General features: G+C 49.4%; 2 protein-coding genes across 2 annotated transcripts in view; one reads left to right on the top strand and one right to left on the bottom strand.

Moving 5' to 3' along the window:
• Positions 1-22538, top strand: part of LOC139766187 (CD109 antigen-like) — a 128777-nt gene that overhangs the window by 100960 nt on the left and 5279 nt on the right. The gene's annotated exons all lie outside the window — the stretch shown is intronic.
• On the bottom strand, positions 5468-19773 carry LOC139766214 (sulfotransferase 1A1-like). Its single transcript, XM_071694521.1, has 8 exons — positions 19647-19773; positions 10049-10264; positions 9655-9800; positions 8691-8895; positions 8422-8548; positions 7682-7848; positions 7049-7172; positions 5468-5969 (listed from the first exon to the last, which is right to left on the bottom strand). Exons 1-8 carry the CDS (start codon positions 19707-19709, stop codon positions 5863-5865), a joined length of 1155 nt encoding a protein of 384 aa, XP_071550622.1. The 5' UTR covers positions 19710-19773; the 3' UTR covers positions 5468-5862.

Below are 22538 nucleotides of genomic sequence, written 5' to 3' on the forward strand. Positions count from 1 at the left end.
GTTTTCTTTCATACACGTATAATTGAACAAGACAGCATATTTAGAGTAATTAGTCTTCTTTGTTTATCCATTAGGTGGCTTCTCAAACACCAGTTGTCCAGAATTATCCATTAAATATTTCAATCAAACTTTCGCCATCATCGGGAATCTACAAAAAAAGAAAAGATAGGAAAAAAAACAATTAGTCTCGTAACTTTATCTTATTCCGCCTCAAGGAAACTAAAAAAGTATCAGATCCAACCATAGTCAGTATAGATGGCGTGGTACTTCAGTACAGATCGTGCAGACAAAGTTCTTAGCTGTGTTGATTCCTCTTACACCTATTGTCTACCCAGTTGAGGACACGGAAGATCTTACAAGCAACAAAGGTGATCCCACAGCTCAGGCTGACTACGTAAGCAGGTTCGTGCATCAGTGAGGTGACTAGGACTGAGATGCGTAACGACTTGTATCACTATTATTATTATTCTGAAGTCATGACTGGTCCACACACTTGAGTGGCGGAGCGAGTGAACTGCGTCAGATAGAACCTACGGCCTCTTGGGTGATTGAGGAGGTGTAAAGACATTTGTCATGGGATTATCACACAGCACAGTGCGTTATCAGTGTCAAGGTTACGCACGAGGACACTGAAACAATGGTGGAGCGCAAGACCCCTTCCTTCCCTCTCGGGTTCCAAGGGCAAAAGGAGGCTAATCGCTGAGGCCACCTGAGAACAGGTTCCTGTAATGTTCGTCAGACAGGTGACCTCTTGATCAACATCTGAGCATCTGATCCCTTACGTCAGATCCCTTACGTCAGCCAGGTTCGGAAAGTAGTCCAAGGATGTTGATGTCCCTCTTCATGATATCAAGAGGCAAATTTGAGGTCTTGTGTGAAGGGTGTGCGTGTATCTTCGTGTAGGTGGGGAGAATATTCGGCAACACGGTGATGTAGCCTCCTACCTGGTGTGGACGTCAAAGAGATGAAGGGTTGATATGTGAGGTGATGATATCCATAAGGTTATTGAAAAACATAAGCTCAATTTTGGCTCAATTTTTTTTTTCTTGTGTGTGTGTGTGTGTTTACAGATCTCGTTAGGCACCTTGGGATGATTGTGTCATCTATGACATGCTCCGACTTCTCGTTGATGTTATGTACCTTATTATCCATCTTCTCGATCTCTGCCATATTGGGCCTCCAACATGGGGGCTCATCCTTAGGTCTGGACACGTACCATCATCATAGCTTTCCCTCGCTCTGATTCGTGTCGACCCGTTTCTCTCACATAGTTTTGAGAGTAAAACATCATTGTAGATGGGACTAATGCATAGGTGTTCATCTCCACAAGACCTATAGAGTCAGCAGGAGCTTTTGATTGTAATTTGTTTCCATTTCAAAGGATGATTATTATTTTTTTCCTCCCCACATCCAGTATGATGGTTCCACTCCTCGTACACCTTCAATCTTTGCCGTCGTCTGACTTGCCCCTCAAGCTACCATTAGTTTTTTTCTCTGTTTGATCTACGTTTTCTGAGTCCACGAACCGTGGCGTATTCAACGAGTGTTTCTACCCTGAGACCGCGACATGTCATGTACACAAGCCAAGGTTCTCTAACTTAGGGTACCCAAGCCTACGCCTCAGAGAGTGGCTGGGGGGGAATCGTGTGCTGGAGCAAAGAAGCAACCACGTCGATGTGTTACAACCGGTCATGACCACTCCTCAAACACCGTGTATTTCATTTTCATGTCTCATCCTCTCACACTGGCGCTGTGCCCAACGTGCTGTGGGGTTATGCGGTCCGTGGCCAACGTGGTGTGTGATTGTTTCGTCTACTTTTGAAGTCTTGTCAGCTTATATAGCCCGTAACAAGAAATTGTTTCCATGGGTTACGTCAAATTGTTTGTGTGGCCAGAAAGTTGTTCGTCGTGTCTCGTCTGCCATTCGATAAGACGAAGCTGTGTAGCAGGACGTGTTGTTCGTCGTGTCTCGTCTGCCATTCGATAAGACGAAGCTGTGTAGCAGGACGTGTTGATCATCATCTTTACACCCAGGCATCTACAGGCTCACAGCTCGCACGTCATGTGCCCGACTCATGTGGCGGGAGGGAGGTCAGGACGTACGTGGTCGCTGTGACCAGAACGGTTGCAGCGTTAATCGATTCTCGGGAGTGACTTACCCTGGGGCACCGGGCGATGACCCAGGATATATATATATATATATATATATATATATATATATATATATATATATATATATATATATATATATATATATATATATAACCCATCAGCTCATCATGTCCCAACGACCCTCTACCGTATGCCTGCCACAATTCGTCCCTCCGGACGACACTCACAACTACCCTCCATCATACACCTGCCACGACCCGTCCCTCCATAGAACACCTCCTCCACCTGCCACACACAACCCGTCCCTCCCTAGGACACCTCCTACACCTGCCACAACTCGTCCCTCCATAGGACACCTCCTACACATGCCACACACAACCCGTCCCTCCATAGGACACCTCCTCCACCTGCCACAACCCGTCCCTCCATAGAACACCTCCTACACATGCCAGCCACAACCCGTCCCTCCATAGAACACCTCCTACACCTGCCACAACCCGTCCCTCCTTAGGACACCTCCTACACATGCCACACACAACCCGTCCCTCCTGTCACCACACATCACCACAGTTGTGGTTGTCGTTACTGAGAGTAATCATTCGTTCCCTCGTGGGCAAACCTCTGAGGGCTTCTTCACCTATGTTTAATAGTATTCCTATACTGCATTTTTATTGTATTGCATGTTGTAGTATGGAATGTATTATATCCTAATCTATTACTTTTTTCTCTTTACTCGAATTGGTAGATTCTGTTCCGTCTTTTGCAGATTTCTTTTTTTTTCTTTTTTTTTTTTTTTTTTTGGACTCGTAACGTTGTCATGTATTGCCCGGGTGGGTTAGGTGGTGATCACTACTTCCACAGTTACTAAGGATCATGAAGGTAGCAGGTGTAGCTGGAGGACGTCTAGGTACTTCACCATGACATTGTCATCCATACATTCAGGGTGAGGTGTAGCTTGAGCTGCATCCTATTAAGTCACATCTCTGTATCGTTAAACTGCATTCTTCATCTCTCAACTTATACCGAGACACGTCTGTACCCGGTCGAACTTGAGTAGGATGAATTACGGAACTTCTGAGTTTTCTTGGGTGTGTTGCTGTCATGCCTCTGTCTCCGCCAAACGCATAGCACAGGTTATACTCGAGGGAATGGAAGCAATTATCCTCCTCTTCCTTCAAGATGACCTCTTCATCCAAATCCATGGTTCACCCGTTCCTGTTCTGAGGCCATTCAGGCAAGGGATCACCTCTCCTTCCTCCAACTCCCATTCAGCTTTTATCACTGCCCGTAATCACTGCGAGCATGTTATCCGTGTGGTGAAGCGTTCCTTTAGTCTAAGGAAGTGTGATAACCTCTCCTCGTCATCCACTGAGAGGTCATTCTGGTCTTTAGCTAAGGACGTCTCTTAACCTCTGTCACTCTACCTTTCCTTCACTTTTCCGTTCTGACGGTACTATATATAGAGCTGTCTCTCCCGTAGACAGAGCAACTCTCTTTGGTTCCCGTTTCTCCTCCACCTCCACCGTGGATGACTCTAACATTCCTCCACTCCCTGATGCTCCTCTTACTGATCTTGTGCCTCTTCCCGTAATCTCTTTGGACTGTTCGAAAAGCGCTTTTTTTTTTTTCCCTGGACACAAGCAAGGCTTATGGTCCTGATGACACCCATCCACGTGTACTGAAGAGTGTGCCTCTGAACTTGCATCTGTGCTTGCTCATCTGTTCCGTTTCTACTTAAGAACCAAAACCTTTCTTTCTCCTTGGAAGCATGCGTTGGTACATCCTATCTCTAAGAAGGGTGACCGTTCTGACCCCCTCTACCTATCGTCTTGTTGCTTTGACATCTAACATTTCCAAAGTCTTTGAATCCCACCTCAAGTCCCATGTCTTTAGACAATTCGAATATCACAGTCTTCTCTCTGATCACCAGTATGGCTTCTGTAAGGCGAGATCCAATGGTGATATTCTTCCCCATCACTGAAAGATTCTGGAGAGTCATGTGTAGTTGCCCTTGACATATCTGAGGCTTTGACCGAATGTGGCATCGGGGTCTCATCTCTTAAGCTTCCCTCTTTTGGCTTCCCTCCTTGCCTTTGCTCCTTCCTATCTAGCTTCCTCTACGGCCGATCTGTCCTCTGTGGATGTTGGTGGATCAGTCTTCCTCACTTTTCTCCATCAACACTGGTGTCCCTCAAGGTTCAGTCCTGTCCCCTACTCATTTTCTCCTTTTCTCCAATACACTTGTACGCTGACGAAACAATACATCCTTCAATTCTTCTCCCTCTTCTCTCACTCGATCTGTATTGCGTCTTGACACAACTTCTTCGGTAGACTCAGACTTGGACAGAATAACTCAGTGGGGTAGACAAAGTCATGTTAAGTTTAATGCCTCCAAGACCCAGTTTCTACCCATCTCTCTATTGAAAACTCCTCACGAGTCTCGTCTCTCCTTTGACGGTTCTGTAATTTCACCTCTTGACTCATTGAACATACTTGGTTTTATTGTATCATCCACTGTTTCTTGGAAACCCCACATTACAGGAATAGCTAAATCTGCCTCTAAACTGCTCTCACATCTGGGGTTGGTTGTAGCTCTGTATCTTTACTTGACAAAGTTGAATCGAAATTGGTTCGACTTATAAACTGTCCCAGGCTAAATTTCAAACTTGACCCCCTTGCCCTACGCCGTAATGTTAGTTCACTTTCCCTCTTCTATAGGTATTACTTTGGTATTTAGCTCCCGATAGCTGGCTGCTTGTGTGCCCCCCTCCATTCGCTAGACCACGAAATACTCGGCAAGCTACTGCATCACATGATTACTGTGTGGTGATCGGCAGCTCAAGGGTGGGCCGTTTTGATACCTGCCTCTTTCCCTACACGTCGAAGCTTTGGAACTCTACCGTCTCATGTCTTTCCCAATAACTATGACCTGACACATTTAAAAAACAAGTCTTTCACGTCACCCAAAATTCGTAAATACTTTCCCTTGTCTTTTCTTTTTTTTCCCCCGTCTCACAATTCTCTCTGTATTTCAGTTAAGGCCCGGCCTTGATGTGGACTTTTGTATATACATGACGTGCTTTAGTGTGAGTGAGGCCCTTGGCCTGGTGTGTGTACATCTGGTTCTCATCTGTTCTAATGTCATATTGATCCACCGTCTGGGTAGCTGGACGCCCTCTTCATCACTGTGGCGCTGACGGACATACTACACTAATGTAAACATGAATACTAGGGAGAGGAATAGGACGATTAGTAAAGCCAACGGTACTGGTACATTTAATTATCTTTTCCTGGACTGCAAAATGACAAGAATTCCATGAATAAAGCTTTGAATGAATACAGTAAACAGTATATATATATATATATATATATATATATATATATATATATATATATATATATATATGTTGAACAAAGCAATTACAGCTGTAAAGCAGAAGTCTAGAGTCCCGACTGATGGTTCTGGCCATTGACACAAGATTGGCCAAAGGTCCTGATGCTTTGATGTGTTAGCAGCAGCTTCAGTGTGTCACACTCAAGATACTCAGTCAGTCGAGTTGTTGCTTGATATCAAACCAGTAGAAAACTCGCCAGTAGGTGAGGGTATGGTCGTAGTGACCATCATCCTCCATAGACAATATCATAAAGGACTACAAGAAGCTATAGCTGCTCCTCAGCCACCGTGGGGGTAAAGCTGACCAGGTGAGGAGGGCGGGGATGCTGCTGCTGCTGCCGCTGCTGCTGTTGTGTTTATATGGAGTACTTGAAGGGGATCATGCTGAGGTTCTTCTGAATCCACTGGTCGATTTCCTCCACCATCTCGGCCGAGAGCCTCTCCTTCCAGTCGCCCACCTCGCCTGTGATGATGATGGATCAGAGTTCACGGTTATTAGGACACGTCTGCCAAATCATCATTCCTACAATACACTTATGTACAACCTGTAGGTTATGGTGATATGTGCACTCGTGAGCCACGCATCCTCAAGATCCTCGTCTCTGGGGCTCCTGCACCTTCAAGGCTGCGCCCCACGCGGCAGCAGCATGAAGTAGGTTCCCTTACACTACGAAGACCATTGATGAAGCTGCAGTAGACCAACCCCCCCTTCTCCGTCCCCTGATGAAGATGCAAGCCGTCGCTTGCAAGCAGAGTCTGGGAAGACCGCCTGCAGGTGGCATCACCGCGAGAGGAAAGTGGTTCACCCACGACCTTCTCTCCCCACCGTCCCTGCCTGGCTCACGTGTGTAGCTCCCCGCCCTGTTTGTCCCCCCGTCCTGCAGTGTCAACTGATGCCTGTGGTCCAGCCCAGCTGGGGTCGCCGTGGCTGTGGTGTAACCGAGACCAACCTGGGCGGGAACCTCCGGCCGAAGGCGGTGGTGTCGCTGCTCAGGTCCGTCCGGCGGGGGGATCGTCGTGGCTGATGGGGTCGTCAACCACAGGTGAACTCACGAACGCGTAATGTGATCCTTCCTCGTTATCTGCCTCATCATGAGAAAGGTAATGAGGAGGAGGAGGAAGGAGGAGGTGCATGAACCCTGGGTTTTGTGGCCGTAAGTCAGCAGCAGCATCGACGTCACTCGAGACTGGACGGACGGACGGAGAGACGTCGGGTTTTGATAGAAAGTTGGAACCGGAAGCTCTCTCTCTCTCTCTCTCTCTCTCTCTCTCTCTCTCTCTCTCTCTCTCTCTCTCTCTCTCTCTCTCTATCTATCTATCTATCTATCTATCTATCTATCTATCTCTCGGGGAAACCACAGCGGTTTCCAGCTGCAGGACGAGACCAGTGTTCCCATTCTGCCCCTGAGCCTGACTCCCGCACCAGCGGCGGTGTTGCGTCACAGGGACGCGTCATCAAGCCAGAGGAGATGATGATGACAACAACAAACAGACCCCAGGACGTAATGTCCCACCCGTCCGTTCACACGACATCGAACTCACCTTTCCTGAAGAAGCCTCCGTCTTGCTTGACGACGTCCGGGTTCATCAGAGGGTTGTCCACCGACTTGCTGCCCAGCAGGTTGTCCCGGGCTTGCATCTCGCTGAAGCTCGTGTGTTTGGCCACCTGCATGGAGGCAAATAGGATCTCTTTTATTCCTTCTTGTATATACCCGGTGATATTACCTCAGTGGCCCTACTACTACTACTACTACTGCTACTGCTACTGCTGCTACTACTACTACTACTACTACTGCTACTGCTACTGCTGCTGTTACCACTACTACTACTACTACTACTACTACTACTACTACTACTGTTGCTGCTGCTACTACTACTGCTGCTACTGCTGCTGCTACCAGTGAGTGGCTGATGGCCTGGTGAAACGTCTTTGTCCTCCCTTAGTGTCGGGCACGAAGACGTGTTCACAGTCTGTGGCATCAGTCATGTAAGCTTGGCTACCCACCCACGAGGAACGAATATAGAGCTATGATACTGCACGGTATCCAACTGTATGGCATTAGACTCGTTTTTTTACATGTAGAACAACACTGTAAGTCAGAGTATGATGTGGCACCTCACGAGCAGCATGACCTGGGGGTTAGGAGATCATGAGAGTGATGATGGGAATCTTACGTTCTCCAGCTGTGCCTGCGTCAGGTCGGTGCCCAGGAAGTCGTTCAGCTTCTTCAGCTCCGTCATAATGTCGGCCTTCAGGTCCTCGTAGAAGACGAAGTGCATGTTGGGATGGTCACGCATCTCCCAGGCCTCCTTCACGTGCAGCCAGTAGGGTCCGTACACCACTGGTGGAGGGAAGGACCAGTGTTAGTGTGGGTGACACCAGCAGCAGCAGGAGGGACAGTACACCACTGGTGGAGGGAAGGACCCATGTTAGTGTGGGTGACACCAGCAGCAGGAGGAGGGACAGTACACCACTGGTGGAGGGAAGGACCAGTGTTAGTGTGGATGACACCAGCAGCAGGAGGGACAGTACACCACTGTGGAGGGAAGAACCAGTGTTTGTATGGATGACACCACCAGCAGGAGGGACAGTACACCACTGGTAGAGGGAAGGACACCTTCACCAGCAGGAGGAGGCTCAGTACACCAATGGTAGAGGGAGGGACACCACCACCAGCAGGAGGAGGCTCAGTACACCACTGGTGGAGGGAAGGACACCACCACCAGCAGGAGGAGGAGAGCCAGCACACCACTGGTGGAGGTATGGCCCCTAGGTGACACCAGGAGAACAAGGAGGTGTCGAACTTATCAACACAGCCCGTGTCGTGTCAACAAGGCTTCTTGCCCCTAAAGACTTACCCTCCCCCGGTGTGTGTGTGTGTGTTTGTGTGAAGCCACGACTCATGATGACTCACCGGAGTCGTCAACGACGTACTTGACGAGCTCGGCCAGACTGCCGGAGAAGCTGAAGGTCTTGAGGAGGCGACACTGGTGGTACAGGGACACAGCCATGTCCCGCGGGTTCCTGGCGATGTACACCACCTGCGAGACGGAGACGAGAGCGTCACATGTACTCAGGTGTCGTCAGTTGAGGAGGCATCAGGGAGCAGTATATGCCTCGCTTGACAGTAAATCGTACAGCCCAGAGGGCTTGGAGGGGTGATGAGGAGGGAGCTATACTTGCCTTGGTATTGTCCAGGACATCAGGGTGGAGGAGCGAGAGAGGCAAGTGCGTCTTAATGGTGCGCGGGTCTGGGGTCGCGGCCGTGATCTGTAGGTTGACGCCGTCGGCCGGGTTGCCTCCGGGACACATCTTGATGAACCCCTGCACCAGTGGGTTGTCTGGGGTGATGGCCGGCATCTCCTTCCCGTCCATCATCATATCCATGCTGCAGGAGACACGCGGCTCAACATGGACCTCGCATAGTGTATGTAGGCGGTCTGTGGCAGGCAGTGCAGGGACACCAGCAGGGAAAGAAATCACGAGAATCCTGAGCGCTTTCGTGTATTACCACATCTTCAGAGAAATGATAGTTACAGTATGGGTTAGTTATTCAGAACCCGAGAAACATGGAATTGGGTCAAGCGACCTTGAAATTACTGAGAGGCGAGGTTGGCATAAGGTTATGTGTGACCCAGCCTCTACCTAGCCCTGACGACGACAACTCCAGGACGTTTCCTCCGGTTCTGTACACGTAACCTGTAGTGTATGTATTTTCTCTCTATGTGTAACTAGAGCTCTGAAGATGTGGTAATACACGAAAGCGCTCAGGATTCTCGTGATTCCTCTCCGAGCGGAGTGTCTGCATTTACGAAATCACGTCTTTATTGTGATTTTCTGCATATATATATATATATATATATATATATATATATATATATATATATATATATATATATATATATATATATATATATTAGTAGAGGGCGACTAAAAGGAGAGGGATCGGGTGGCTGGAAATCCTCCCCTCCCATTTATAAAGTTCCAAAAGAAGGAACGGAGAGGTTGGCCAGTTGAGGATATACCCTCTAAGGCTCACTCCTCTGTTCTTAACGCTACCTCGCTAACACGGGATAAGGTAAATATGTATGAAAAAAAAGAATATATGAAATATATATATTTTTACGTGTGTCATCATGAGTCTTACTCGAGGAAGGGGACCTTGGCCAGAAGGGGCATGGCGTCCATGGGGTTGTCCAAGTCGGGGTTGTTCCTCATGGTCCAGATGATCTCCTGACCCCAGGATGAGCCACAGCGCGCGTAGCTACTCACCACCACGTCACTCCCCCGCCACTGCAACAGGAGAATCTTGACTCGTTTACCTTGACCCGGAAACGTCAGTCAGTTCATCGCCCTTGAGCACGACGGTGGCCCTCATGACCCACCACGGGTCGTGCATGGTGTTCGTGACGAAGTGTTCAGGTTCGTATTGTCGTGCTCAAGGGAGTGAACTTGGTTCCTCATCAATTTGATATGATGCAGAGTTGTCTTAAGGCGGTGACCCGTGGGGGTTGAGGCCGGCGGTCGCGACCCACACCTACCTGGAAGTTATACAGTTTCTCGGCGAAGTTCGTGAAGGCGGCGGGGAGGTACCAGTTGCCCGGACTGAGGCGCACCAGGCCCTGGTGGAAGCCCACGAAGTCCTTGTCGTGTTGCGTCAGCTCCTCGCCCTCTAAGGGCGTCGCCTTGTGGCCGCTGGGCAGGGGCGCGCCGGTCTTCGACATGTTTGCCTCTGGGTACGACGGCGGTTCGTCAAGCTAGTGAGGCGAGAAATGTAATACGGAAGAGAACATTAGTGGGTCCACGCGGGAGGAGGAGGAGGAGGGGGCGTGAACAGTTTTGACACGTGATACTTCCCTTCCTTACCTTGTGTGGTGGGCGAGGTGGTACCTGGTCACCTCCAAGACACGTCGTCAGGAGGTGTAGTATGAGGGGTAGTAACAGATCGAAGGTCCCTCTCTTGGGCGGGGCGAAGCACCTGCTGCTTAGCCACGAGGAAAAATGAACCGCGATAAATCGTCTCGAAAAATGTAATACAATTTTTTTTAACTCGGCACTTATTGTGGCTGATTCTCTTAGTTGTCTGCAAATAATTAGATTACACTTATCATTGTGAATTATATATATATATATATATATATATATATATATATATATATATATATATATATATATATATATATATATATATATATATCTACGACACGCAGGGAATACGTGGAAGTATTCTTTCTCCCCTATCCCCAGGGATATATATATATAATAAATCTTCGTATGCTTCCTTCATGAAATAGGTTTCTTAGAGCTGGAATTGATTTTGTAGCTACTCTTTGGACTTGTTCAAGCTCTGCCTCGCCCTTGTGGTAGACCGGAGCTCTACGTTGGACAATGTGTTCCCGTTGTGGTGGTACCGATGTGTTGACAAGAGAGGAGTGGTGTTTCATGCTCGATTCCTCAAGCTATGATGTCTAGCTTAGGGTAAAGCTACTCTCGGTGTAGCTGTGGCGAGAGGAGGCACTCGCGGTGTAGCTGTGGCGAGAGGAGGCACTCGCGGTGTAGCTTTGGCGAGAGGAGGCACTCGCGGTGTAGCTTTGGCGAGAGGAGGCGCATACAAGACAAGAGAGGATGTGAGCGGATTTGAGAGGAGCGGAGGACAGAAAGCCATGTTGATTCGTCCGCATGTGGGTACATTATGGCTGTCTGTTGATGGATTGGCAGTCGCTGGGGGGTTTGGAGAAGGAGGGAGGGAGGGAGGGTGTTGGAGAATTAGGGAGGGGAGGGTGTTGGAGAAGGAGGGAGGGTGGGTGTGTGTTGGAGCAGGAGGGAGGGTGTTGGAGACGGGGGCGCAGTGCCCCACGTACGACGGAGTGCGAGATGTTGGCAACACAGACCCAACTATGTTGTCGCCGGGTCTACCTCAGCTGTCAGCACTGCCCATCCCGTACACTATCACTCACAGTCACGTTCACCATCACTAGACCGTCATGTTCACTATCATTCACCATACCATTCATCAGCACACCGTGTTCACTCATCACTGGTCATGTATGATCCAAAAATGATGGAAATTAATCGAAGGATAATCATATAAAATAAATGACCTCCCCACCCCAAAATAAAGAAAAAAGTTTTCGTGACCTCTGACCCCTGGATTATAGGGGACATGTCTTAGGTCAGAGGTTCATCCTATGCTACACACGTGCGGTGTGTGTGTGTGTGTGTGTGTGTGTGTGAGTGTGTGGCGTTCCGTTTAGGTTAACTAGGGGGTGTGGGAATCAGCTGTGGTTTGTGTGTGACTGGTATATACACCTACCAACTTGCATGTTGATGAGACGCAAAATTAACCCACACACACACACACACACACACACACACACACATATATATATATATATATATATATATATATATATATATATATATATATACATACATATATTATCCCTGGGGTTAGGGGATTAAGAATACTTCCCACGTATTCCCTGCGTGTCGTAGAAGGCGACTAAAAGGGAAGGGAGCGGGGGGCTGGAAATCCTCCCCTCTCGTCTTTTTTTTTTTTTTTCTTTCTTTTTTTTTTTTAATTTTCCAAAAGAAGGAACAGAGGGGGCCAGGTGAGGATATTCCAAAAAAGGCCCAGTCCTCTGTTCTTTACGCTACCTCGCTAACGCGGGAAATGGCGAATAGTTTAAAAGAAAAAAAAAAAAATATATATATATATATATATATATATATATATATATATATATATATATATATAAGACAGTCTGTCCTGCGCGCGCTACACCCGTCCGTGCATGCGTGGGTCCTCCGTGCCCCACGAGGGAGCCGTAATTCCCATAGAGCCCCGTGAAGCTGTGGCCAGGCCCCAGGCAGGGCGTCCGGCGGGTTGTCAGGAAATGACTGATGATGAGGCCACCTGCTTCCTATGTAGCCTCCACCCAATACCTCCTCCTCCGCCACTCGCTGCCCGTGGTTACGTAAGTACGTGCGTTTACCGCACGTGTCACCACGTATATGATGGGTTGTACGTGCGGTGGTGACGGAGCGAGGGATGGTGACGGAATGAGGGATGGTGACGGAGCGAGGGGTGGTGACGCAGTGAGGGATGGTGACGGAGCGAGGGGTGGTGAGACGGAGTGAGGGATGGTGACGGAACGAGGGATGGTGACGGAGCGAGGGATGGTGACGGAGCGAGGGGCGGTGGCGGAACGAGGGATGGTGACGGAGTGAGGGATGGTGACGGAGCGAGGGGTCGTGACGGAGTGAGGGGTCGTGACGGAGCGAGGGGTCGTGACGGAGCGAGGGGTGGTTACGGAGCGAGGGGTCGTGACGGAGCGAGGGGTGGTTACGGAGCGAGGGGTCGTGACGGAGTGAGGGATGGTGAGACGGAGTGAGGGATGGTGACGGAGCGAGGGGTCGTGACGGAGTGAGGGTGGTGTAAGTATCGTAAACCTTCAAGATGACTCGGTCCCAGGAGACTATACTGTAGGGAGACTCAAACGTTTACACGTGAAACGACCGTCTTGCCAGACGTCACCATAAGGTCATACAACACAGCAGGAAGCCTCCTCGAGGGTGAGGTTAGTGCCTGTATGTGTGTGTGGGCGGGTGGGTGGCTGTGTGGTGTACAGATTCTCCTCAACGCTCCTCTGTGCTCCACCTGCGTAGGGGAGATGTGTGTGTGTGTGGAGGTGAAGGCGGGATGACCTGGTCCAGGGGCGTTGATAGTGACTGCGTACGTCTCCTCGCCTGTGAGCGGCAGTGTTGAGTTGCATACGCGTTCGCGAGTACGTGTGAACGCCAGTCATGGTTCCCAGCCCTTAAGAGGCCGTGGTGTTGTCGCTGGACGGAGGCGGCGAGGTGCGTGGACGCGCGCCTGACCGTGCTCCTAGGGCCCGACTGTCGGCCTAGGGAGACAAGTGTGAGTGACGGTCACGGGTGATTCTCGCGTGACGGACGCTAACGGACGGGTGTCAGCTGTCCTTCACCAGCCAGGTTACCACAGCACCGTGAGGCTCAGCGTGAAAGGCGTATCCCCGCCAGCTTCCATGTGTAGAGTCTTAAACTTGGGACGATTCGTGTAGCGGATTTGATCCCAATTCCTTTCCAGTCACACTCCGTGTCGACTCCGTATCTACGGAGTGGTTGCGTCAGAGGGGGAAGATGAATTTGGCCTCCACTCACGTCAGCTTTTTCCAACCTCCTCCCCAACGACACCCCCATCACCCCCCCCCCCCCCCCCCACACACACACACACACACAAAAGCAAGCGTCAATTAATTGACAGAGGGAGTCAGTGCACAAAGGCCGACCTCCCTCCTCCCCTATATAATAGGATCAGGTTCGGACCGTGCCTGAAGGTGTGGCACCGGCGTGTTCTAGGGTCGCCCCGTGGTGCTTAAAAGGGGCGTAGGGTGATCGCCTTATGTCACTGGGTGGGTGGTGGGGAGTATTGTATGTGTCGGGAGGTGTCAGGTCAGGTGGAGGAGGAGGGTGAGGGACGGCCAGCGATGCCCTACCCACAATACACGTCGCCAGCATTGTGGTGGCCGATCCTGCCACATCCTGGGCCAGACACGGCCGCTCGCTACCTCCCTGACGAGACGTGGGAAGAATGACACACAAAGAAAACAGCTGCAGCCGACGTGACAAGGGGCATTACGCCTATACGACTGGCGACGACGGCAAGAACAACGACAATTCAATGCTCAGAGATAGGTTATGCAACGCGTGCGGGCGCGCGCAAGTACAACACACGTGTAGACACGCGCACGTACAACACAGATTAAGTAGATTCTGGCCTGCCCGTCTTTAGAGACAGAAGGACGGGACAGGTTTAGAGACAGAAGGACGGGACAGGTTTGTAGACAGAAGCGCGGGACTTCATGTGACAGAAGGACAGGACAGTTAGGAGACACAAGGACGGGACATTTCAGGTGACAGAAGGACGGGACAGGTTAGGAGAGAGACGGGTAGGACAGTTCAGGAGAGATAAGGGTGGGACAGTTTCAAGTGACAGGTCAGGAAAATTTGAGACAGAAGGAAAGAACAACTCGGTGACAGAAGGAAAGGACAGGGCAGCTCAGGTGACAGAAGGACAGGACAGCTCAGGTGACAGAAGGACAGGACAGCTTAGGTGACAGAAGGACAGGACAGCTCAGGTGACAGAAGGACAGGACAGCACAGGTGACAGAAGGACAGGACAGCACAGGTGACAGAAGGACAGGACAGCACAGGTGACAGAAGGGCAGGGCAGCACAGGTGACAGAAGGGCAGGACAGCTCAGGTGACAGAAGGGCAGGACAGCTCAGGTGACAGAAGGACAGGACAGCTCAGATGACAGAAGGACAGGGCAGCACAGGTAACAGAAGGACAGGGCAGCACAGGTGACAGAAGGACAGGACACCACAGGTGACAGAAGGACAGGACAGCGCAGGTGACAGAAGGACAGGACAGCTCAGGTGACAGAAGGACAGGACAGCTCAGGTGACAGAAGGACAGGACAGCTTAGGTGACAGAAGGACAGGACAGCTCAGGTGACAGAAGGACAGGACAGCACAGGTGACAGAAGGACAGGACAGCACAGGTGACAGAAGGACAGGACAGCACAGGTGACAGAAGGGCAGGGCAGCACAGGTGACAGAAGGGCAGGACAGCTCAGGTGACAGAAGGGCAGGACAGCTCAGGTGACAGAAGGACAGGACAGCTCAGATGACAGAAGGACAGGGCAGCACAGGTAACAGAAGGACAGGGCAGCACAGGTGACAGAAGGACAGGACACCACAGGTGACAGAAGGACAGGACAGCGCAGGTGACAGAAGGACAGGACAGGGCAGCTCAGGTGACAGAAGGACAGGACAGCTCAGGTGACAGAAGGACAGGACAGCTTAGGTGACAGAAGGACAGGACAGCTCAGGTGACAGAAGGACAGGACAGCACAGGTGACAGAAGGACAGGACAGCTTAGGTGACAGAAGGACAGGACAGCGCAGGTGACAGAAGGAAAGGACAGGGCAGCTCAGGTGACAGAAGGACAGGACAGCTCAGGTGACAGAAGGACAGGACAGCTTAGGTGACAGAAGGACAGGACAGCTCAGGTGACAGAAGGACAGGACAGCACAGGTGACAGAAGGACAGGACAGCACAGGTGACAGAAGGACAGGACAGCACAGGTGACAGAAGGGCAGGGCAGCACAGGTGACAGAAGGGCAGGACAGCTCAGGTGACAGAAGGACAGGACAGCGCAGGTGACAGAAGGACAGGACAGCTCAGGTGACAGAAGGACAGGACATCTCAGGTGACAGAAGGACAGGACAACACAGGTGACAGAAGGACAGGACAGCACAGGTGACAGAGGGACAGGGCAGCACAGGTGACAGAAGGACAGGACCGCTCAGGTGACAGAAGGGCACGGCACTTTAGTCGACAGGAGGACCGGACGGTTCACGGGACAGAAGGGTGGGGCAGTTCCGAAGACGGTCAAAACCGGTTCCGTGTCGGAGAACGGAATTAAAGGTAACAAGACACAAGAGGGAGGAGGAAGTGTGTGTGTGTGTGTGTGCAGGCACCGCAGCAAGCATACATCACCACAGCCCGAGTTAGGCTACCCAGGATTGTGCCACACTTGATGGACCTGAGGCAATGGGAGGATGGTGTACACATGGGTGTACACGATGTGAAGGGAGGGTTAAGAAGCATGAGCCATGGGCTGGATAGGAAGCACCGAAAAAGAGAAGAGACACAAAGTGGAAAACTACGACTGAGTGAGCCGTCCCCTCCGAGTAGCGTAAACCAGGTCACCAAGCACTGTTATCACAACTCGGGTGTACGTCAGGGTTTTTAGAAGGTCCCGTTAACACGGCAGAGAGAGAGAGAGAGAGAGAGAGAGTGAATGTGTGCTGGAGAGGCAAGGAGGGACACAGGTGAGGGGAAACATGTTATGATGACAGGCGGTGCCAAATGACAGAGTAAAGTAGACATGTAATGTGTAGAAGACAGAGAAGGCAGGACAGTGCAGGACTGTGGAAAGATAGCGAGGGAGCCGTTAAGTGTATAGGACAGTACAGGAGTGAGGGATGACGGAAGTTATGAGAGGCGCACTGTACAAGAGTGAGGGATGACGGAAGTTATGAGAGGCGCATTGTACAGGAGTGAGGGATGACGGAAGTTATGAGAGGCGCATTGTACAGGAGTGAAGGATGACGGAAGTTATAAGAGGCGCACTGTACAAGAGTGAGGGATGAGGGAAGTTATGAGAGGCGCATTGTACAGGAGTGAAGGATGACGGAAGTTATAAGAGGCGCACTGTACAAGAGTGAGGGATGAGGGAAGTTATAAGAGGCGCACTGTACAAGAGTGAGGGATGAGGGAAGTTATGAGAGGCGCATTGTACAGGAGTGAGGGATGAGGGAAGTTATGAGAGGCGCATTGTACAGGAGTGAGGGATGAGGGAAGTTATGAGAGGCGCGTTGTACAGGAGTGAGGGACCAGGGAAGTTATGAGAGGCGCATTATGGAAAAGATTGCTGTGAACTTTCGATGTCCTGTGACTAATGCATGAGGAATACGTTGTCGATTAAGGAACACAAAATCAGTGAAGATTATGACTCAGAGAGAAAGACATGCCGAAGCGAAGGTGTTTATTGTCAACAATACTCACCCCGTGCCACCATCACTTGTCTGCTGTAGACGGTAATGCGATCATGGACAGCACATGAGAAGAGAATCCAGACCCATATAAGACGTATAACCCAAACAGTATCTCACCCTGTGGCCCTCAAGAATGGGCTGGAACTCCTTGACGGGTCGTCAGGAACTCATTAGAAATCACAAGGTGAGGGATCGGTTCCAGGGAGGAGGAGGATAAACATTATGATTGATGAAGGTGACCACGAGTTGATTACCCAACACTGTAGGTCAGTAACAGGTGTACTCATGCATAACCCAACACTGTAGGTCAGTAACAGGTGTACTCATGCATTACCCAACACTGTAGGTCACTAACAGGTGTACTCATGCATTACTCAACACTGTAGGTCAGTAACAGGTGTACTCATGCATAACCCAACACTGTAGGTCAGTAACAGGTGTGCTCATGCATTACCCAACACTGTAGGTCAGTAACAGGTGTACTCATGCATTATCCAACTCTGTAGGTCAGTAACAGGTGTACTCATGCATAACCCAACACTGTAGGTCAGTAACAGGTGTACTCATGCATTATCCAACACTGTAGATCAGTAACAGGGGTACTCATGCATTACCCAACACTGTAGGTCAGTAACAGGTGTACTCATGCATTATCCAACACTGTAGATCAGTAACAGGGGTACTCATGCATTACCCAACACTGTAGGTCAGTAACAGGTGTACTTATGCATTATCCAACACTGTAGATCAGTAACAGGTGTGCTCATGCATTACCCAACACTGTAGGTCAGTAACAGGTGTACTCATGCATAACCCAACACTGTAGGTCAGTAACAGGTGTACTCATGCATTATCCAACACTGTAGATCAGTAACAGGGGTACTCATGCATTACCCAACACTGTAGGACTGTAACAGCTGTACTCATGCAGTAGGATAGAAGGAAGTGTAACGGAACTCTTTGGCTGGTTGCGTTCGTGGAAGATATCAAAAACATAAAGATTAGTGAGGTCAGAGTTAGAAGAACAGATATAGTGTTAGATCTACAGTGGAACAGAAAACGTCAATCGTGGATCTTCGAGTTTGTCAAGTCCATCCATAAACATATTTGTCGTGTTGCTTTCAGCTGCCTTAATTGGTAACACATTAAGTTGTTCACTTGAAAGAAGAGGAAAACCTTCTGAACTTCATTCAAAGTCAGCCACTTGTCTACGAGTCCATTACTACGAGGGATATCCGTCTGATGTAGCCTAAGATATCTGCTCAGATCCAGACTGTCCCAGCCTCTGATCATTTGATATATACACCTGGTGTCGAACCATCTCTTTTTAACTCTCTAGTTTTTGTAAGCTTATGAGATAATGGATATGAAGGGAAAACGAATGAGGATAAAGGGGGTCATACATTATCGGTAGAGTAGGCTATTATACCCTTGATAAAGAGGGATATAAACTTTACCTTTACATTACAGAGAGGTATTTGACCCTATACCCTACGGGAGTGTGGCTCCAGAGTGGGGAGTTTACGCCAAAAGTCAGAGGACGACGAATCCTTCACTGGATCAGAGATTATATCTGGCTGGTGCAGGGACACAGGACACACACACATCAGAGGTGATCTCTCGTGCAGGATCATAGTAGTAACTCATGGTATTCCACGAGCCTTGGCCCAAGGGCAGCTATGTTATGTTAGTCTTACGTCGGGGGTTCGAATCTCACGCATTGTGAACGGCCTGTCTTCACGGTCGTGACGGCCTGCAGGGAAGACTGCGATAAACACAAGCGATGGTCTTAGGCACGGCTAAAGGGATGTAATCCCAGGAATCACTGCTCTCCTGCCTGGGCTAATGGGATTCAGTCCTAATGTAATGAGGATTGGGCGAGAGTGAAGGTGGACGAGCCTGTGATTATTACCTCTCCGGATGGAGGCTGGAGGAACGCCCCCCATCATGCAGGAGGAGACGACCTCAAGGATCACATCTCAAGAACCCGACTTCGTCAGAATTCTGTTCCTTCAGGAAGGCCGCGAGGCGGACACACCATACCATACCCGGGCCTGTGTCTCACTACATAAGACCTGCAGGTCAGTTCGTGGCTTAGAAATACACATATATTTATGGTTTTTGTTTCCGTTCGTAAAGAAAATATTCTGCCAACGAAGGGCATTAACGTTAGCACACTGGAGGAAACTTGTTGATGAATGGTTCTGGGATTCTTAAAACGGTCAGTGAAATTCGTAAAAGAACGACCTGCAGTATTACCAAAAAAAAGAATAGTCACTTCGTACACATGATATTTCCGATGCCAACACAGTATTTGTATAAGGAACTCCCCATTTCCATGGGAGAGACAGGAAGTACTTTGTCTGTTTAGACCACTGGAGGAAGAGGAGGAGGAGGAGGGAGACATGAACCCCCTACGGAAACACACTATGAGAGAGAGAGAGAGAGAGAGAGAGAGAGAGAGAGAGAGAGAGAGAGAGAGAGAGCCTTACCGTGGGTGGGAGTGAGTGCTTTGCCTCGTGAAAGGCGAGTGAGGGAGTGAGAGCAGCACGCATGACCACGACACTTACCACCACCCTCCCAGTCAGGGAGGGAGGGGAAGGAGGTGCTGGTCTGTACCCTGCACCAACCTACGAACATATTAACGGTAGTGGGAGGATTTGCTACAGTACCTTACGTCATCTGAAGACCGACCATCTGTCCGTCCATCATGAAAGTGCAGCCAGCCACCCCCAGGCGAGGGGACACCAGCCCCCGGTCAGGCTTGCTTATTGACCTCGACCTCTTGGGTACGACGTATAGCCCTTGAGTACGACAGTTACGTGTCTCTGGTATGATGTCCTGACTTTTGGGTCAGGTCATTGTCCCGGTCAACATATGCTAGAGCCGTGCGAATTGTAGAAGCAAACCCTCCCCTTCTTGTATTGTTTGAGGAGAGAAACCTGGATGTTTTGGCTCTGACTGAAACAAAATTCAGTGGTAAAGGGAAATAATGCTTTGGACATGTCATAGGAGTAAAGTCATGGTTTGGTGAGAGGACAAGAGATAAGGAAGGAGTAGCTCTGCTCCTGAAGCAGGAGTTAAGGGAGTGTGTGATCGAGTATAAAGAAGTGAGCTTGTAGAGTGATGTAGGTAAGAGAGGTGGGTGATCATTAGTGCTTATGCACCTGTCCACGAGAAGAAAGATCATGAGAGGCAAGTGTTTTGATGTAAGAAACTGGGTAGTAGTGATGGACGATATAAATGCGAAGGTGAGTAGGTACATAGATACACAGACCCGAGGTCCAGGATCCTATGTAGATTACTGGAAGGTAGTAATATGGCAGTTGAGTGTATACTTGAGGGGCACGGGGTATTCAGTATCATGAATGGGAATGGTGAACACCTCATGGAGTTGGGTGCTGAAAATTGGCTAGTTATTGGGAATCCCTGGTTTAGAAAGAGGGACATACACAAGTATACGTATGTGAGGAGGAAAGTTGGTCAGCGGGCGTTATTTGGTTGCACACAAATTGATAGGCGTGTAAAAGAGAGACTTTTGGATGTGAATGTGCTGAGAGAGGCAGCTGGTGGGATGTTTGATCATTTCCTTGTTGAGACGAGGGTGAAGATCTGTAGAGGTTTTCGGGAAAGAGGAAGCATTATGAGAAGTGAGAGGAAGTGAACTTGGAAAAGAGACTTGTGCGAGGAAGTACCAGGAGAGATTGAGTGTAGAATGACAAAAGGTAGAGTAAACAAAGCTAGAAGAGTGGGCGAGGAATGGGAGGTATTTAAGGAAGCAGTGCTGACATGTGCATTAGAGGCATGTGGCGTGAGAAAGGTGAGAGGTGGGCAGATTGAAAAGGTTAGTGGGTTGTGGGATGAAGTTGCTCCTGAAAGAGAAAAGATATGTTTGGGCGGTATTTATCGGGAAGGAGTGCAACGCATTGCGAGATGTATATATGAAAGCGGCAGGAGGTCAAGAGAAAGGTGCAAGGGTTGGAAAAAGAAAAGTGCAAATGTGAGGTAGGGTGAGCGAATATCATTAAACTTTGGAGAGAATAAGGTGTTTTGGAAGGAGGTAAATGGTGTATGGAAAAGATGAGAATAAATGGGAACATCGGTGAAGAGAGCAACTTGGGAAGTGATAACCGGTAGTGATGAAGTGAGAAGGAGATGGAGTGAGTATTTTGAAGGATTGTTGAAGGTGTTTGATGATAAAGTGGCAGATGTAGGGTGTTTGGGTTGGGATGGTGTGCCAAGTGAGATAGTCATAGTTGTGGTCTTCGATAGGAAGCTGTGGTTACGGTGCATCACACGTAACAGCTGAACAATACATGTGAACGAGTGCGCCCTTTCTTCGTCCGTTACGGGCGCTATCTCGCTAACGCAGGAAACGGCAATCGAGCATATATATATATATATATATATATATATATATATATATATATATATATATATATATATATATATATATATATATCCTGCCCCAGGAGTGCCTTTTATCCTTACGAGGCTCCTGCAGCACTCAGGAAGGTGGCCACGTTCAGCGGTTGAGACCACAGGTCATAAAGTGTTGTGGTGTGTGTTCGTCTGTGTGCAGAGAGTGTGCGGAAAATATGGTAGTATATACTTTGTGTGTCTTCTTTATAATTGCACCAGGGCTCCTTCAATGAAAGGTCGTCCTGGCCTTACTCCAGGACCCCTTGACTCCTTTTTCCAGTAGCTCCTTGCAACTCAAAGGCTGCACTGTGTCCAGCAGCAGGGGAATGATGGACGACTGTAGGGTTAGGTCTTCGACGACACGCGATGATACAGCCTCGCTGAAGGTGGCTCTACACTCGCGGGATAACCTCAGACGGGCGGAGATCCAGCACTGGAATCGTACTAATGAGACTGTGTTTTCCGAAGCATTTATTTTCTTCTCACGAAGACAACCTGTGTGGATGGTATCTGTAGGAGCTGTCGACGTTTCCCTCCTGCATCGTGAGGGCTTCTTCAGGAAGAAGTCGAGAAGTGAGCGGGCGGAGGAAGTGGACGCAACTGGCTGAAGAGAGTATGATAGTGTACGATCTGGTGTGGTGTTACGGTGGTCGGTCGTTGGTCGTATTGTGTCTCGACTGAGGAGGACTTCTGTGAGGTGAAGAGGCTCGGTTGTCCCGCTCTGTTGTCATATCAGGTTGACCCCATGTCTGGCTTTTCATGTTTGACCAGAGTGCGTCTTGCTAGCGATGCATGATGCTACGTTGGAAATGGTGGGGGTATGTGGTGGTGTCTGCGTTCCGTAAATGATGCAGGAGCTGCGACAGGAGGTTCTGGGCCTGGTTGAGGATGCCTGATGGTGAAATTCTTTAAGTCTTCATCTTTTCGCGTTGTAGATTACAAGTTTGAGTTAGTCGCTGGGT

Source organism: Panulirus ornatus, chromosome 57 (genome assembly GCF_036320965.1).
Source record: "Panulirus ornatus isolate Po-2019 chromosome 57, ASM3632096v1, whole genome shotgun sequence".
Classification (NCBI taxonomy): Eukaryota; Metazoa; Arthropoda; class Malacostraca; order Decapoda; family Palinuridae; genus Panulirus; species Panulirus ornatus.